Source organism: Panthera leo, chromosome B4 (assembly GCF_018350215.1).
Source record: "Panthera leo isolate Ple1 chromosome B4, P.leo_Ple1_pat1.1, whole genome shotgun sequence".
NCBI lineage: Eukaryota > Metazoa > Chordata > Mammalia > Carnivora > Felidae > Panthera > Panthera leo.
In genome coordinates, this window is record NC_056685.1 from 40,821,510 (window position 1) to 40,839,761 (window position 18,252).

General features: G+C 47.7%; 1 protein-coding gene across 1 annotated transcript; it reads left to right on the plus strand.

The window, feature by feature from the left end:
* Positions 1-4,361: 4,361 nt before the first annotated feature.
* On the plus strand, positions 4,362-11,287 carry LTBR (lymphotoxin beta receptor). Its single transcript, XM_042945603.1, is given in 12 exon segments — positions 4,362-4,720; positions 4,838-4,934; positions 5,191-5,316; positions 5,400-5,552; positions 5,919-6,015; positions 6,151-6,242; positions 8,970-9,077; positions 9,393-9,418; positions 9,991-10,219; positions 10,378-10,595; positions 10,597-10,619; positions 10,621-11,287. Coding segments are annotated over 12 exon segments (1,413 nt in total). The 5' UTR covers positions 4,362-4,603; the 3' UTR covers positions 10,748-11,287.
* Positions 11,288-18,252: the final 6,965 nt, after the last annotated feature.

The window sequence follows — 18,252 nt, forward strand, 5'->3', positions numbered from 1 at the left end:
TTTTTGCCACAATGCGACTTTCCAACAAGACAGAAATATACAGAACAGCAAAAGCTTCCCTTTGTCCCATTCCCTACCCACCCCTCAGGCCAAGGAGGGCTGCTGTAATCGGTATATCCATCTGTATCTTTTGTGTGCTTTTATAGAATTATATGCATTTCTTTACATTTATACTTTTTTTCATAAACGGGACCATATTATAGGTATTCTGTGACTTCCATTTTGCCTTTAAACTATGTGACTTTGGAAAAGGCACTATACCTCTCTGGGCTCCTGCGTTCTGATCTGAAAAGTGAAATGGCAGGGGGAAGGGAGAGTGAGGGTCCCAGATGGTCCCAAAAGCCCTTTCCAGTTGACTGTGCATTAACCCTTGCTTAACACAAGAAAGAACTGAGGCCCAGAGGAGTGAGGAGTTAGGAGTGGGGCCAGATGGAGAGCTGAGTTTCTCCTTTCCATGCTCAGTGCTGCTCCCCTGACTTCCAGAGAAGTGGACTCTTGCTCTGTGGGGTCCCACGGCCGTGTGGTCCTTGTTTTGGAAGCTTCCCCAGCATTGGAAAATGCTCTCCCAGACCGGAGCTGTTCCTTCCCTCCTGGCACTAGCCATGCCCTAACCCTATGTGGCCATAAATGTGCAAAGGCTACAGGGAGAGAAGTGAAATAGGGAGTCTGCGATGGGATGAAGGTCATGAGTTCAAAGGGGCTTACTGCCTCTTGCTCTCTGGGGAACAGATGATAGAAATAATCACTTTCTCTTCCACACTGCCAGAAAGAGTCTTGTTGAGAATCTATGGCCGCACTTACCACTGTATATGATTACTAGCCTAGTATGTGCATGTGTGCATGTGCGTATACACAGATCATACTATGATTCTCTGAGAACAAGCTCTAGGCTTATTCATCTTGGTCGTCCCACTGTCTAGTGGTCACTATTTGTTGACCCAATCTGCAGAAGATGGCAGAATGAGCATCTTAAGACTCAAGATTTACCTTCGGCAGAGAGTGATGTGCTATGAGAAAGCATCTCCATTGAACATCCTAATTTCCTCTGATAACTCATTAATTTGTCATCTACTAATTTGCCTAAATTTCCTTCATTTTTTTCCATTTCTAGGGTAAAAAATGAGTCACTCAATTAAATGCAGCTCTTTATTCTTACACTTGGAATTAATGAGCCTTTCAACACTGGGCTGCCCACTGTGGAAAACAGTAGGCTTTCTATCTGCGCTTATATGGTGGGAATGACCAGAAAACTCCTCCATACCACTCCTACACAAGTCACCTGGCAGGAGGCTTAGAAGTTCACCATTAGAAGTTTATTCCTTTGGGTCAAGGCAGGATTTCTCCACCTCAGCACAACTGACATTTGGATAATTCTTTGGGTTTATTTAAAGGGATGGTCCCCAATGAAAATGCAAAGTCTCCGGAGAAGGATGACCCCCTCACCCATGACACATCTCTCCGTATTTACCAGACCCTTTCTGAGAGCACCAGTTGGCTAAGAACTGTGTGGAAAAGAGTATTCAGAAGAATCCATTCCCACCAGGCACCCTTTTTGGATTCTTCATAGACCTCTGGGAAGGAAGGTCTCTCAGCAGTCCTCTCGGAAGAAGGCCAAACATTCTGGGAATCTGTGGGGTACTCAGTCCAGCCCTGGTGCTGCCCAATGGAAATGAGCTTCAAGGAAGCTGGCAAAGAACACAAAGAAAAAGAAACCAAGACAACGCCCTGCCCACAAAGAATTCATGGATCCCCCTGTGAGTTTCCTTCACCCTCCTGGAGAAGGTTGGGTAGGCATAATAACCATTTATTGCTAAGACTTATCAATTGTGGTCCAGCTTAGAAACAGCAAACACTCTTAAGTCTTCCAAATGGAAGAAAGTTAACCCAAGAAATTGGTACACGGGTGATGAAAGAGATGAGAAGCCAACGGGGGACAGCGAGGCAACCCAGAAAACAGCGAAGCAGGAAGCAGCTACATCTCTAGGGCTGGAAGGACAGCGGGGTAATTAAGCATCATAGACCCAGAGGCCTCCTGAGTTATTTGGCAGGAAGTAAATAGTGGGGACTGCCTGACAGGAGATGGGATTATGAAAGGAGGGAAGGAAGAAACACAGGCAAACACAGGTGATATCCGATGTCCGAAAGCAAAGAGAGACAGAGAAATAGCCTGGCTTCTTTCCTCCTCCCACCTACCTGTCCTTCACTCACCTGTCTTCCTATTGGCTGAAACTACCCAGAAGCCCGAGGAAAAAGGAGTCTGGGAAATGTAGTTCCCAGCAGTGATACAAAACAGCAGAGGAAGAGGGGAGGACAGATCTGTAAGCAAACCAGCAGTTGACTGGCAAATACAAAAAAAAAAAAAAAAGAGGCCCAGAGAGGGGAAGTGTTGGGACCAGGATTAAAATCCAGATCTGAAGGCTCTTTCTTTAGGACCCAGAGACTCCTTGAAGGCTGAAGTGACAGCATGAGATTGGCAGCAGAAAGGATACAGTTCAGCCAGCTGTGGTTAAAAAAGATCTGAGATAGGGCTTACCTGTGAAGCAGGAGCCTTTTGAAGTGCAGGAAATGTTCTGGGGGAGATACACAAGAACCTACAAAAGTGAAAACTCATTGATCTGTATCCATCAGATCAGTGTCCTTCAAGCATTTCACTGTTTATAAGTTATACCTCAATAATAAAAAAGAGAGAGAGAGATCTCTCTTTTCGATAAAATCCTATAATATTTTCAAACGAAATGATATATGTCTGGGATTTGCTTCAAAATAATTAAAAGGAGATCAGAAGAATGGAGGAGGGCTGTGTGGAAGAAATAGGACTGGCCATGAGCTGAAGCTGGAGTTCACAGTATTATTTTCTCCTCGTGTGTGTGTGTGTGTGTGTGTGTGTGTGTGTGTGTGGTGTGTTAATTTCCATAATAAAAAGGAAAAGGAATCTAAGGCCACTGCATGCACATACCTGTATGCATTGAAGAGCTCAGTGGTGAGTCCAGTCTCAGCCCCCAATTCCCTGGACTTTGAAAGAGCGGCAGCCCTGAGCAGGGTGTGCTCCTCTGGTATTTCTTCCCCTTCCGGGCTGCCTGGGACCGTCCATATAAACATTTGCCTGCAGAGTACAGGTCTGAGGTCTGCACCAGGAGAGGAGAGTGAAATATCTAAACTCAGGCAGGAATGAGCTTGGGACCCAGAAATCGGGAACTCTGGAGTCTAGGCTAGTCCTGCCGCAGACTGGCTATGTGATGTGGACAAGGCATCATCGTTTATTCCATAAACGTGTACTTGGTATGGGCCAGACTCGGCCAAGCACTGAGACCCAGTCCTAAAGATGCAGTCTAGGCCATTGCACAGCTCACAGCCTGGTGAGGCGGGAAAGAATAAGCCCAGACCGCTGTCTGCGTGGGATCTGTGCAGCCTGGGGTGGGGGTGTATCCCAGAGCCCGTGCGAGCCTCAAGGACAGGTGGGAATTCGCCAGGAGCACAGCAACTTGAAGACCAGAGAGCCTGGCATAAGGGGGCATGGCAGGGGCTGTTGTTAACGGGTTGCCGGGAAATGGTGGGAAGAAAGCAGGCAGGGACTAGACCAAGCCCCCCGGAATCCTGGTCTCTCTCTATGTGGCACCCTCAGCCTCCATCTTCTCATGATTAAGGCAAAGCGGCTGGACTGGTGGTGTCTCAGCTTCCTCCAGTTCAGAAGGATTCAGAGGCTCCTTCCTGGGTGAGGAAACTGGGACTGAAGACTGTGGCTACCCAGCTCCGGTGCAGCCGCCCCTATTCATGGGGAATTTGGTCTACGTGGTCCTCCGTCGTCAAAGGACAAGGGAGCAGAGGCCACAGCACTCTCTGCAGTGTCTTGTGGGTGACCTGTGCCCACTAATGCGTGCACTGGGGTGGATCAGGGGACGGAAGGGCTGGCTGGCTTGTTATTCCTCTGCAGCTTATCTTTAAAAGTCACACAACAAGGCAGGAACCCCCAGGAGTCCAGATGGATGCCAACTGGGACTTCTGGTTCCCAGATGCTGCAGCTGGCTGGCCGTGGGCCTCGGCGGGTGTCTGCACTCTCCGTGTCTGCCGTTCACAGGCCCTTCCACTTTGAGATCTGGCACCCAGCTGGACCCAGCTCCGGCTCTCCCTCTGTTCCGAGTCAGCTCTGCCCTGCTCTCGGAGGCCCATCTGGGCACTGTCCACTGGCTCTGTGGCCCATTCCCACCTAGCGGTCCTCTCCTCCCGGCCAGGCTTCCGAAGAAGGGAGGAGGCCCGGTTCCGGCCCTGCTGCCCTCACGTGCTTTCCCGGCCGCCCCCTCCCGCCCTGCATCGGGGCGGCCAAGCCTGTTCCTCTTCCCCGATTGCGACAGCTGCCTCTGCTCCCAGCGCTCCCTGTCCCCGCCCCGAGGCCGGCTTGCTCCACTCCCACTTCCTGAGCCCGGCTCTTGGAGCCCTGGAGGCCAGGCCAGGCCCGGGCGCTCGGCCCCAGGGGCACGTCAGCCCGAGCCTTGTCCCAGACCCTGGGCTCGGGGGGGAGGTCGCTGCCACCACTGCCCGGGACGTGCAGGCCTCCCACCTACCCCCCAGGCCTCCACCCATCTGGCTGACTGGCCGACTGGCCGCCATGCGCCTGCCGTGGGCCGCCTCCCCCTGCGGCCTGGCCTGGGGGCCACTCGTCCTGGGCCTCTGCAGTCTCCTGGCAGCATCCCAGGCCCCACTGATGAGGGAGGGGCCGGCGCAGGTGGGTGAGGGCAGACTCGGAGGGGAAGCGGGGTCTGGGCAGCCCTCCCTCTAGTCCCTCTGCCCTCCCCAGGTGCCCCCTGGACAATTCTCCCCCCACCTCCATCTCCCCTTGAAGGCGCCCCCATACCACACGGAGAACCAAACGTGCCAGGACCGGGAAAAGGAGTACTACGAGCCCAAGCATCGGGTCTGCTGCTCCCGCTGCCCCCCAGGTGAGACCCGAGGGCCACAGGACGCCTGGGACGGGAGGTGGGTTACAGGGCACTCCAGCCCACCTTTACCGCCTCGGAGGGGAGACAGACACCATCTCCCCTGGAAAGGAGAGGCATTTCTCCTGCATCAGGAAAGCAGCCGGCCATCCGTCGGACGTGGCCCCCAAGAGGGCAGGGTCACACGGCAGGCAGGCAGCAGAGGTGAGGGTGGGAGCCCCGCTCCCCTGACACCCGGATCGCTTCGCTCACATCCTAGGCACACGTGTCTCAGTGGAATGCAGCCGCGGCCAGAACACAGTGTGTGCCATGTGCCCCGAGAATTCCTACAACGAGCACTGGAACCATCTCTCCTTCTGCCAGATGTGCCGCCCCTGTGACCAGAGTGAGTGGCCGTGTACCCGGGGAGGCTGGGATCTCCTGGAGCGCAGCCCCTCCACCGAGCTCCCCTGTCTGTCTCTCCACCAGTGCTGGGCTTCGAGGAGACTGTGCCTTGCACCAGCAAACAGAAAACCCAGTGCCGCTGCCAGCCCGGAATGTTCTGCGTGCACTGGGACACCGAGTGTGTGCACTGCGAGCCACTCTCCAACTGCCCACCTGGCACCGAGGTGGAGCTCAAAGGTCAGAGGCCACCGTGGGCAGAAGGCGGGGAGGAGACTGGGTGCCAGTGATCTTGAATGGGGCCAGGAGCGTGTACTTCATCTGTAGGGAGCCCCCAGGTAGTTCTCTTTGACATAAAGAGCCTCCTCTCCCTCCCTGGGCTAAAGGCCCACAGAAGGGGTCTGCAGAGAAATGGAACGGGGACAGGGGACAGATTCGGGGCCTCAGAAGGAGGCTTCTCTCAGCTCAGGGAGGCTCGGGCCAGAGGAAGATCAGGAAAGGTGCTATGGGCAGGGAGGGCCATTCAGTGGGAATAAAGGAAACTCACAGCGTGGAGAGACGCCCCTTGCCCACTCACCCTGGCTGGCCTTGCTTTTCTCTTGCCAGATGAAGTCGGGGAGGCTAAGAGAAACTGTGTTCCCTGTAAGGCAGGGCACTTCCAGAATACCTCCTCCCCCAGGGCCCGCTGCCAGCCCCACACGAGGTGAGTGCACCCCCACCCCGTACTCCCACCATCCCAGAAGTCTCAGCTGCTGACCACCCTTATGCTCGCATGCATGGGCTAGCCTCCACTTCCAGCCTTGTGCCCGCTTGAATTGGGCTTCCCTTTCCTTCACAGGTGTGAGGAACAGGGTCTGGTAGAGGCAGTTCCAGGCACTGCCCAGTCTGACACCAGCTGCAGAAATCCACTCGAGTCCCCTGAGATGCCAGGTGAGGAGTCTGGGGCCCAGGGGCACATGGGGGGAATCTGGGAAAATGCCTTCATTTCTCCCAGCTAAAAAGATGGGGAAAAGATTAATCCTTTTCTCTCAGAATTGGGGCAAGCAGAAAAGTTCCCTAAGGAAAAATTGGAGTATCCCTAGGCAAGCTTGATCTACACATTCTTTTTAAGTTATGTATTATACACATAACTTGTAAGTTACATGTACTATTATGCCAAGGAACACTCCTACCCTGAGATGTAATTGTAACTGACATTACTGTCCTCGTCTTGGACATGCCACCATCATATAACCCACTTACCAGACCAAAAATCTCTTTACTAGATTACACACTTTCATTATTAGAGAGTTCATCCCACATTTGACTCTGTTTTGTTTGTTTCTTTTCTGTGACATTGCTGGTTTCCTAGCCTAACAGATGATTAAGGGGTATTTCTAATAACTGTAAACATGATTAGCAGGGAGAGAGTTTATTAACTTTTTAAAAATTACCAAATATTTATAATTATGGCTTTCATTTATTGAGAGCTAGGGCATCAGGCACTCTGCCAGCACTTGACAATCACTAGCTCATGTAATCTTTTTAATGACCGTGTAAAGTACAGCTGACCCTTAACAACATGGGTTTCAACTGAGCGGGTCGCTTATATGTGGCTTTTTTTTTTTCAATCAATACGGAACATTACTATACATGTATTTTCTCTTCCTTATGAGTTCCTTAATAACATTTTCTTTTGTCTAGCTTACTTTATCACGAGAACACAGTATATAATACATAACATATAAAAGATGCATGAATCAAACTGTGTTATTGGTAAGATTTCTGGTCAACAGTAGACTATTTGTAGTTAAGGTTTGGGGGGAGTCAAAAGTTAGACGTGGATTTTCGACTACACGGGGGTCAGCGCCCCCAACCCCCACATTGTTCAAGGGTCAATGGTAGTTCTATTATTATCCTCACTGAGGACAGGAGGAAACTGAGGCTGAGAGGTTATGGGACTTGGCCCAGATCACTCACTGGTATCTGGTATTACAAAGACCTGTACTCAGTTCTTTCTTACTCCAGAGCGTGTACCATAATGCACGCACACCATAGAAAATTAGAAAATTCAGAGAAACAGGGGCACTGGGCTGGCTCGGTCAGTTAAGCGTCTGACTCTTCGGCTCAAGCCATGATCTCACAGTTTGTGAGTTCGAGCCCCTCATCCCTGCTTGGGATTTCTCTCTCCCTCTCTCTCTGCTCCTCCCCACTTGCACACGTGCTCTCTCTCAAAAAATAAATAAACACTAAAAATTTTTTTAAAAAAGAAAATTCAGAGAAGTAAAACTAAAAACCACTCACAGGACCATCACTTAGCATATCCACTCTTAACATTTTTTAATATATCCTACCAGACATTTTTCAATGGATGTCTATATATAGAATTGGTTTTCTAAAAGTGGAGTCATTTGAATATTTTGTCACTTGATTTTTCATTCAGCTATATCATCTTTTTCCTTGTCCTCTTAGTACTTTTTAACCATGTATCAAATATACCTGGCACTTTAGAGCTGGAATTTTATTTTATTTTTTTAAATTTTTTTAATGTTTACTTATTTTTGAGAGAGAGAGAGAGAGAGAGAGAGCGAGCGCACGAGCCAGGGAGGGGCAGAGAGAAAGGGAGACACAGAATCGGAAGCAGGCTCCAGGCTCTGAGCTGTCAGCACAGAGCCTGATGCGGGGCTTGAACTCACGGACCGAGATCATGACCTGAGCCAAAGTCAGACGCTTAACCAACTGAGCCACCCAGGCGCCCCTAGGGCTGGAAATTTAGACAGTAGGTACCAAACCCCCCTCATTGTATCTTTGAGGAGACTGATGCTCCAAGAGGTAGAATGGCTTAAAAAGTCACCCAACTGGGCCGGGACACAGACATCTCAGACGCCAGGTCCAGTTTTTTCCCACACCTCCCATTCTGTGCTCCCTCAGGCCCTAGGTTTAGGTGGATCAGAAAGGGCCAGCTCCCAGTATACAAATGTCCAAGTCTTCCTGACCTTCCCCAGGTACAACTGATGGGTGCTCTAGACTCTTCTGTGAAAGACAGAAATTATCCACTGCTACACACCAAGACCTGAGAATCCCAGCTCCCAGCCTCCCTTCCCTCCCCTCCTGGAGCCTGCCTTGAGCCAGGGGATGGAGACTTTGCAAGCCCCACTCCCCCACCCCTGTAAACACCCCCACAGAGACAGAGGGGCAATCTCAGCTCCTATAGCAGCCTCTCTCTAAGATGGTCACGTCCACAAAAATGTGGCTCTACCCTGTGGCCCGAGTCTGCTTACAAACCCAAGTCCCACCTTCCCTGTACTGCCTTCCACCGCCACTTCCAACCCTGGAAAACCAAGTGCCCACACTCCTGTCCTCACCCACAAGACTGCCCCCATCCTTGGTCTCTACATGGTGGCCACCATCCATGCCCTCCAGAGATCTCCACCCTCGCTTGAGTTTCCCCCGGCAGTCAGGAGGGCCTGCCCCAGTCCAACTTAGTTCCCCTTCTCTGTAACCCAAGGGAAGTTTCTCCAATTCTGCCTTTAGGAACTGCAGTGGGTCTAGAAGGGAAAAGCTGCTGCCACCCCTTTTCTCTGAGTTGTCCAGAGGACCAGAAAGCTGTTCCTTAGCTTCCCTCCCCTTCTACCCTTCCTGGGGTCGTCACGGCTGTCCCGTCTGCTGTCCTGGCAGGAACCGTGCTGGTGCTGGCCATCCTGCTGCCGCTGGCCTCTCTCCTGTTCCTCACCACGGTCCTGGCCTGCTCCTGGAAGAGCCACCCCTCTCTCTGCAGGAAGCTGGGTAGGAAGGAGCTGGATGCTGGCAGGGACGCAGGCCTGGCCGGCTGTCCGTCCCCACCTGATGGGGAAGGGGGTTTGGAGGGAACAGTCAGCTTCCCCAGGGCTAACCCTTCTGTCCCTCCACACCCTTAAGACTCCCAGTGCCTGCCCTCAGCATGGACATCATCTCCATCCAGCACCCCCATTCTGAGGCTGGAGATAAGGGCAAAGATAGCGTGTTCCTTCTGTGACCCCAGGGTGGGGAGCAACATCGTGGTGTGGGGGAAGGGTGAAAGCCATACCGGAGGCTCCACACCCTTTTAATTTTCCATTGCAGGATCCCTGCTCAAGAGGCGTCCAGAGGTAATGGGGGAGGCTGAGAAGGCCACAAGGAGGGGTAGACGGGGATACATGAACAGGTGGGGTAGGCAGGATAAGAGTGTGCAGGCTTCAGTGTTCATTCAGCTAATAACTGATTGCGTATACCATGTGCCAGATACCATTCTGGGCACCACGGATATAGCAGTGGGCAAAACAAAGTACCTACCCTCCTGGAGTTACATGCCAGCGGAGCAAGAATAAAGTTAGACAAACATTTATCAGGTAGTGATAATTGGTAAATAAAGCGTGGTAGTAGGACAGTGAATGACAGTGGCAAAGGATGGGGGTATGTTATCTTAGAGTGGACAGAGAGGGCCTCTCTGATAAACAGATATTTGAGCAGAGAGCTGAAGAAATGAGGGAGCCAGCCATCAGAATATCTGGGGGAAAGTGCCCCAGGAAGAGGGACATCAAGTGCAAAGGCCCTGTGGCAGGGAGCAAGAAGTGGAAGAGAGAACAATGAGCTGCCTAAGCATGGGGTGGGGTGTGGGAATTAAAGAACGATGGAGTCTGAGGCCCATGTCATTGGTTGGTTCTCTGCCTCTCTCCTGCAGGGAGAGGAATCAAATACTGCTGATGGAAGTTGGGAACCTCCAAGGGTCAATCCACATTTCCCTGACCTGGTAAAGCCACTTCTGCCCTTCTCTGGAGACTTGGCCCCGGCCTCGGCCAGGCTCCCAGCGACCCCAGGCTTGGAGGAAGAGGTGCTACAGCAGCAGAGTCCTCTAAGCCAGGCCAGGGAGCTGGAGGCTGAGCTCCCAGAGCAAGGCCAGGTGGCCCATGGTGAGCATGGGGCAGGCAGGAGGGAGAAGAGGGGGCATGGAAGGGTGGGGTGGGAGGATGGTGTGCAAGAGGAGAAAGTGAGCCAGACAGAAGCAGAGCAAAACAGAGACTCCAACAGCTAGCCGTCGGCCCCTCTCACTCTGCTTCCCTTCCCACAGGTACCAACGGCATTCATGTCACCGGCGGGTCTGTGACTGTCACTGGCAACATCTACATCTACAACGGGCCAGTACTGGGGGGAGCACGGGGCCCTGGAGACCCCCCTGCTCCCCCAGAACCTCCATACCCCACCCCTGAAGAGGGTGCCCCAGGCCCCCCCGGGCTCTCTACACCCTACCAGGAGGATGGCAAAGCTTGGCACCTGGCTGAAACAGAGACACTGGGGTGCCATGCCCTCTAACAGGGCCAAGGACCCAATTTGTCCCCCATGCCTCTTGGTGTCTGGGAAAAGCCAGGAGAAGGGAGGTGCAAGAGCATCTTCTCCCTGCGGCTGCCCTACCACACAGGACTGACAGAGGGCCTGGATAGGGCCCCTGAGAGGCAGACCCTGAGGGGCCGGGCCTGAGACGCATCTCTGAGAGCAGGGCCGGGCACTGGCTGGGTATGTACGTGCCACAAGACTCTCACCGCCTCCTGTGCAGGCCTGAGACTTCACTGCAGACCCTCCTGCCCGCCGGGGCTGCACTGGCCTGGCTTCGGGCACGGACAGGGCAAACGATGCTAACTGCTGCCCGCCACGGCATTCTGCACCCTAAGCAGGGCACAGAAGGAGGACAGCCACATGGCCACTTGCAAGGACATCAGCGGGACCTCCAGCAGATTCGTGGTGCTCATCCCCAAGCTTCAGAGGCCCTTTGAGAGCCCACACTTCACATGGACTGAAGTAGACCCTGTAGAAGATGGAGTTACATGGAGGACCACCCCTCCCCTCTCCTCCTAGAAAGGGAGTCACTAAAAACTGGGGGTTTGGATACAGTTACTAGGTAGAAGGGAGAGTTTTGGAGGGAGAGGAAAACAGCAAGTGTATTTATAAATTGTAACCACATGCAAATAAAGAGGAGATCGAGACCTAGGTCACTCATTTTCTTGGGGTTTACATAGAAACACTATTGCATTGGGGCAATGTCAAAGGCAAAGGTCAAAACATTAAAATATAATCCTACAAAGGTATTTCAATGAGAGGCTGGTGTCTGTAATTCAGGTGATAACTGTATTAGCCGGCCATCCCTGACAAGGTGCCAGATGGTGTTCTAAATGCTTTACAATAGAGGTGCCTGAGTGGCTCAGTTGGTTAAGCGTCTGACCCTCAATGTCAGTTCAGGTCATGATCTCACGGTTCATGAGATCAAGTCCCACGTCTGCTGTCAGTGGGGAGCCTGCTTGGGATTCTCTCTCCCTCTCTCTGCCCCTCCCCAACACACGCGAAGGATCTCTCTCTTTCTCCCAAAATAGATAAATAAACATGAATAAGTAAATAAATGCCTTATAATATTAACATATGTTACCCTCACAACATCTCTCTGAGATAGATAGTATTACTATTCCCATTTAACTATTGGGGAAACTGAGTCACAGACAGGGTAAATGACTTGCCTAATTCAGCTGCAAATGGCAAAGCTGGATTTGCACCCCATTAGGCCGTAGAGGCCTCTCGGGTAAAAACTTCACACACCATACCCCTACAGAGTTTCTCCGAACAGGGGTTTAAAAATGGGCTGGTTTTCTCAAATAATCAGAACTGCTTCGTGTTCTGCAGGCATATTCAATCTCAGCCAACTCTCCTACCCGCAGCCACAACGCAAAGTGAAAGAGTGTTCTTTCCACAAGGCCAAAGGGAAAGATACGCACATTAGCCCTAAAATGTGAAATATTCTTCCCATTCTGTTGGGGAAGAGATCTGGGCCAGCCTCCTTCCACTCGCAAGGCACACTCATGATTTTTCCTTGTTTATTCTCTTTTGCCTTATTTAATTTTTCTCAAATAGAACTTTAAATCTCCTCAAGCTCTATTATTAGAAAACGTCTGGGCCCAGAATTTGTCTACCTCACTGCCTGGTAGAGACAACCTGAACTTGAACGATTGGGAGGAAAGCAGCTGCCAGCGGACAGATCCTTCCATAAAAGGCCACCGTCTAGGTCTGATGTTGAGAACACTGTTGCTGGGGCTCATCAAGATGGTGTGGCTACAGGGACCATCTGATCCGACTGAGTGGATGGGTTATTTAAGGTTGACCATGAAAACATTAGATCCAAATTCCTTTCTTGACAAGTAAGTCATCATGAGCTATATCTTCACGAGTTAATGCCCCGCTCGGCCAGTATGCCAGAGCCAGACAACATGAATCCTTAATAATCGTTCAAGGTATTTAGATTTAAAATATATATATATATATATATATATATATATATATACAGTTTTCAACAAAATAAAAGGAGGAAACATCTTTTAAAGAAATGGTGCTGAGGCCCAGTCCTAGGTGACACCATTCAAATTTAGGACTATATCAGCCCGTGTTAATTTGTTAGGGCTGCCATAACAAAGCCCAGCAGACTGGATGGCTTAAAGAACAGGACGTTATTCTCTCACAGTTCTGGAGGCTAAAAGTCCAAGATCAAGGCGTCAGCAGGACTGGTTGCTTCTGAGGTCTCTGTCCTTGGCTAGCGGGATAGCTGTCTTCTCCCTGAGTCCTCACATGGTTCTGGCTTTTGTATGGTCTGCATCCTAATCTCCTCTTCTTATAGAGACACCAGTCAGATTGGATTAGGGCCCACCCTAATAACTTTACTTTAATTATCTCTCTCTCTTTCTTTTCTTTTTCTTTTTTTTTTAATTTGAGAGAAACAGAGAGAGAAAGAATCCCAAGCAGGCTCTGCGCTCTACACTGAGCTCAGTGTAGAGCCCGACACAGAGCTTGATCCTGGGATCATGACCTGAGCTGAAATCAAGAGTCGGATGCTCAACCAACTGAGCCTCCCAGGTGCCCCCAATTTAATTATGCCTTTAAAGACAATCTCCAAATACAGTCACATTCTCAGGTACTAGGGCCTAGGACTTCAACGTATGCATTTCAGAGGACATAATTCACCCTATAGCACTGCCCATGCTTATCTATGTTGTCCTTGGGTAATTAAGTTTTTTTTTTTTTCCAAAAGATGGAGTGGTTCACATTGACAGCTGTGATGAATTCTTTCTGCAACATACGCAACAGACTTCCATACCTTTCCTAGAAACAGACCCTTATTTCTGTACTAGGGCAGAGAGTCCATGATATTAGGAAGGGAGGCCCCTTCCCCAATCACAAGAGCCAGTAAGCCCATTACCTTTTGCCAGGTTTAGGATGGGCATGAGATCCACTTCTGACCAATGACATGTATAGTGAAGTCTTCCTTCCCAGGACAAAAAACATCATAAGTTTTTGGCTTCCCTTGTCCGTCCTTTCGTGTTTGGGGAATGTTTGTGTGAGAACATGATGCCTATCTTGCTATCTTGCTCGGGGCAGCCATCTTGCTGTCATGAAGGAAAGGTCATGGAGTTAAAAAGCGAATCCTCTGAGGATGGAGGTGTTGGAAGAAAAGAAAAGAACATGGTTCATGAGGCATTCTTTTTTGTGTAAACCAGAGTAAGTTAAGTTTTCTTTTTCTTTTTTAATTTTAACTTTATTTATTTCCTTTCTTGGGGTAGGTAATTTATTCACATGGCTCAAAATTCACAAAGTATCAAAAAGTAAATGGTGAAATGTCTCTTCCACTCCTGACCCTCAATCACCAACTTGCCCTCCCTGGAAGCAAACAATGTTACTGTTTCTGATGCTTTTCCAGAGGTAATTTACAAATATGTACACATATATTCCCTTCCTCCTTTTTCCACAAATGGTAGCACATTTTCTGTATATCCTTCCCCAGCCTTTTTCATGTATCAAATTAGCTTGGCCATAATTACATATCAGTATCAAAAAGCTTCCTCCTTAATTTTTATATCTGCATCTGCATAGTATCCCATTATATGGCTGCTCCATTTAACTAGACTTCTTTGAGGCTTTTTAATTCACTTCCAATCTTTACTATTAAGAACAATTCTGGGTGCCTGGGAAGCAGGTTAAGCATCCGACTTCCACTCAGGTCGTGATCTCACGGTTCCTGAGTTCCAGCCCCGAGTCAGGCTCTGTGCTGACAGCTCAGAGCCTGGAGCCTGCTTCAGATTCTGTGTCTCCTTCTCTCTCTGCCCCTCCCCCACTTGAGCTCTGTCTTTCTCTCTCTCTCTCTCTCTCTCTCTCTCTCTCTCTCAAAAATAAGTAAATGTAAAAAAAAATGAAAAAAAAGAACAATTCTACAATAGTAAACTATGTCATTTTGCACATGTGGGAATATTGCTTTCAAAAAATGCTAGAAATAAAATTTGGTGTCAAAAAAATTGGGGATCACAGGCAGATATATTTTATTTTGATAAATATTACCAAATTGCCGTCCATAGAGACAGAACATCAGCTATTTTTAAGAGTGTCCATTTCCATGTGCAAACACCAACTTTGGTGTGTTATCAAACATTTGAGGTCATCAAGGTGAAAAATGTTAGCTCAGTGTAATTTTTGTTTGCATCTTTTTTTAAAGTTTATTTTGAGAGTGAGAGAGAGAGAGAGAGAGAGAGAGGAGGAGGGGCAGAGAGGAGAGACAGAATCCCAGGCAGGCTCCGTGCTGCCAGCAAAGGCAGAGCCCAGCTCAGGGCTCAAACTCATGAACTGTGAGACCATGAGCTGGGCTGAGATCAAGAGTTGAGATTAAGAGTCCAATGCTGGGGCGCCTGGGTGGCTTGGTCAGTTAAGCATCTGACTTCGGGACTTCGGCTCAGGTCATGATCTCACAGCCCGTGAGTTCGAGCCCCGCGTCGGGCTCTGTGCTGACCGCTCAGAGCCTGCAGCCTGTTTCAGATTCTGTGTCTCCCTCTGTCTCTGCCCCTCCCCTGTTCATGCTCTGTCTCTCTTTGTCTCAAAAATAAATAAACGTTGAAAAAAAATTTTTTTTAAAAAGAGTCCGATGCTTAACCAATTGAGCCACGCAGGCACCTCTTATATGCATTTCTTATTGTGACTGACAATTTTCATTTCATTGTGAGTGAACATTTTCATTACATTAGAGTCATTTGTAAACTACTTTCCACTGTCTGTTCATCTCTCTTACTATTTTTCTGTTGGGCAATTTTCAAATGTAATCTTGCTGTCCCCCAAATCACCTATTGAACAATGATTTTTTTTTTCTTCACTAACTGGAAACACTACCATTATCATAAACCAGGTTTGTGTAAGAACTTGAGTTTACTTCTGGATTTTCAAGTCTCCTCTTCTGATCTTTTTAATTTGCTAGTTCCACAGTCTTTCCATTTTTTAGCTTTATATTTTAATATATATCAGAGCTCCTTTTAATCTCCTTTTTTAGAATGTTCCTGATTATATTTTCTTATTTCTTTTTCCAAATGAACTTTAAGATCAGCTTATTTAGTAACCCTCCCCCAAAAAACTTCTATTGGTATTTGTATTGAGCCTTACCAAACTTCTAGATTACTCAGAACTAACATTTTCCTGGTACTAGTCTTCCTTTCAAAAACATGGTAACTTTTTTTTTTTTTTTAAACATTTATTTGTTTTTGAGACAGAGAGGGACAGAGTGTGAGTGGGGATGGGGCAGAGAGAGAGGGAGACACAGAATCTGAAGCAGGCTCCAGGCTCTGAGCTGTCAGCCCAGAGCCTGACGTGGAGCTGGAACTCAAGAACCATGAGATCATGACCTGAGCTGCAGTCAGATGCCCAACCGACTGAGCCAACTAGGCGCCCCGAACATGGTAACTTTCTGTGTATCGATTCCTTTTGTATCCCTCAGTAGTGTTTTAATGTTCAATTTTTTTAAAAATATAGATCTTGAGTATTTCTTGTTAAGTTCATTCCTAGGTGTTTTATCTGTGTGTCATGGAAATGAGATCTTTTCTTAGTTTGTTGTTTTGTTTTGTTTTTTTTTACCCAGCTACCTACTCAATTCTCTTCTCATCTATAATAGTTTTTCATTTGATTCTCTTACACTATCACCTATAATAAATAATATGAAATTAATCCCTGCTGTCTAATTTTTATACTTCTAATACATTTTAATCTTGTCTAAATACATTGCCTAGTACCTTTAGAACAGTGTTAAATAGTAATGGCATTAATGAACATCATTGTCTTGATCCTGATTTTAATGAAAATGTCCCCTTTCAGCAGAAGTTACAATAGATGTGTTTATTTTATTATGCTAAGGAAGTACCCATCCGTATTTCACTGAAGTTTTAAATTAACAATGGATATTGAATTTTTACAAGAGGAAAACAAATGTCATTTAAAATTCTGCAGAGATGATTACACCACTTTTCTCCTTAAATCTATCAATCTGATGAATTGCGTAAGTCAGTTTCCTAATACTAAACTATCTTTACTTTTCTGGAATAACCCACACTTGATCTTGTTGTTTTCTTTTAATGTACCTTTGGGATCCTGTTTGCTAATATTTTATTCAGATTCTCATAAATGAGCTGGGCCTGTACTATTAGTCTACTTTATGTTCTTCATTGCTTTATAATTATATTTATATTTCTGACATAACAGTTCATCCTTAAGGAATTATACCTTAGAGTTAATTTAGTTTAATATCTAGGATGGCCAACCTTTCACCTTCCCCCACCCCAGTGTCAACACGTCCCCCACCCATGCTGCTGCTCAGCACAGAGCCGTGCCATTCATGTTAGATCTTTTTTCTAGGCATCTGTTCATTTTTATGTGCTTATCATGAAAAGATTTACTTGTACAAGTAACATACCTCTGATATCCTCAACTTATGAACTGACCTTCAAAACACCTGTTTGAGGGGCACCTGGGTGGCTCAGTTGGTTGGGCGTCCGACTTCAGCTCAGGTCATGATCTCATGGTTTGTGAGATCGAGCCTCACATCCGGCTCTGTGCTCACAGCTCAGAGCCTGGAGCCTGCTTCTGATTCCGTGTCTCCTTCTCTCTCTGCCCATCCCTCGCTGTGCTCTCTCTCTGTCTCTCAAAAATAAATGTAAAAAAAAAATTTTTTTTAAACCAAAAAACACCTGTTTGATAAAGGGGCTTGTCCAGTAAAATAGGGTGATTCACGCAGAAGCCATTCCAGAGCAATAAGACCTCAAAAAGGCAATTATTTTTACACTCAAGGCCTAAAGCCTCCCTTTGGATTAGTCCATTTATAAAAGCTCTATCAGCATTGTCCAACAGAACCTTCTGTAATGATAAAAATCATTAATTGTGTTGTCCAATATGGTAGGTGCCAGTCACATCTGGCTAATGAATGCTTGACATGGGATTAGTGCAATGGAAGAACTGAATCTTAAATTTAATTTTATCGTATTTTTTAAAGATTTTTTTTTACCTTTTTTTTATGTTTATTTATTTTGAAAGACAGCCATGTGCCAGCAAGCGGGGGAGGGGCAGAGAGGGAGAGGGAGAATCTTAAGCAGGCTCCCTCCCTAGTGCAGAGCCCGACAGAGGTCTCAGTCTCATGACTGTGAGATCATGACCTGCATGATCCACCCAGGATCCTGATCCACCCAGGATCCTGAGCCACCCAGGTGCCTATTATTCTTTTTTATTTCACATTTTATTAAGTCATAAGATACATAAGGTAAAGTACATAGACTGTACTGATCTTAAGTGTATAACCTGAAGAACTATTACATATGTACAGACTCATGTTGCCATCCCAGAAAATCCAGAACATTTTTAGTACCCTAGAAGAAGACATCACATCCCTCCCCCCTCAGTAATCCTTACTGCTTGGGTCTCAGTTACTATTCTGGGAGACATACAATACATTTGAGATACAGGATATCTCCAGAGATATTCACTATTTAATTTAATGACTTACCCCGAGCCATTAGTCTTTCCTATGCTTGAACTACATATAAATGGAATCATGTCATATTAACCATTTTGTGTCTGACTTCTTTTAATCAATATCCTGTTTTTGAGATGTATC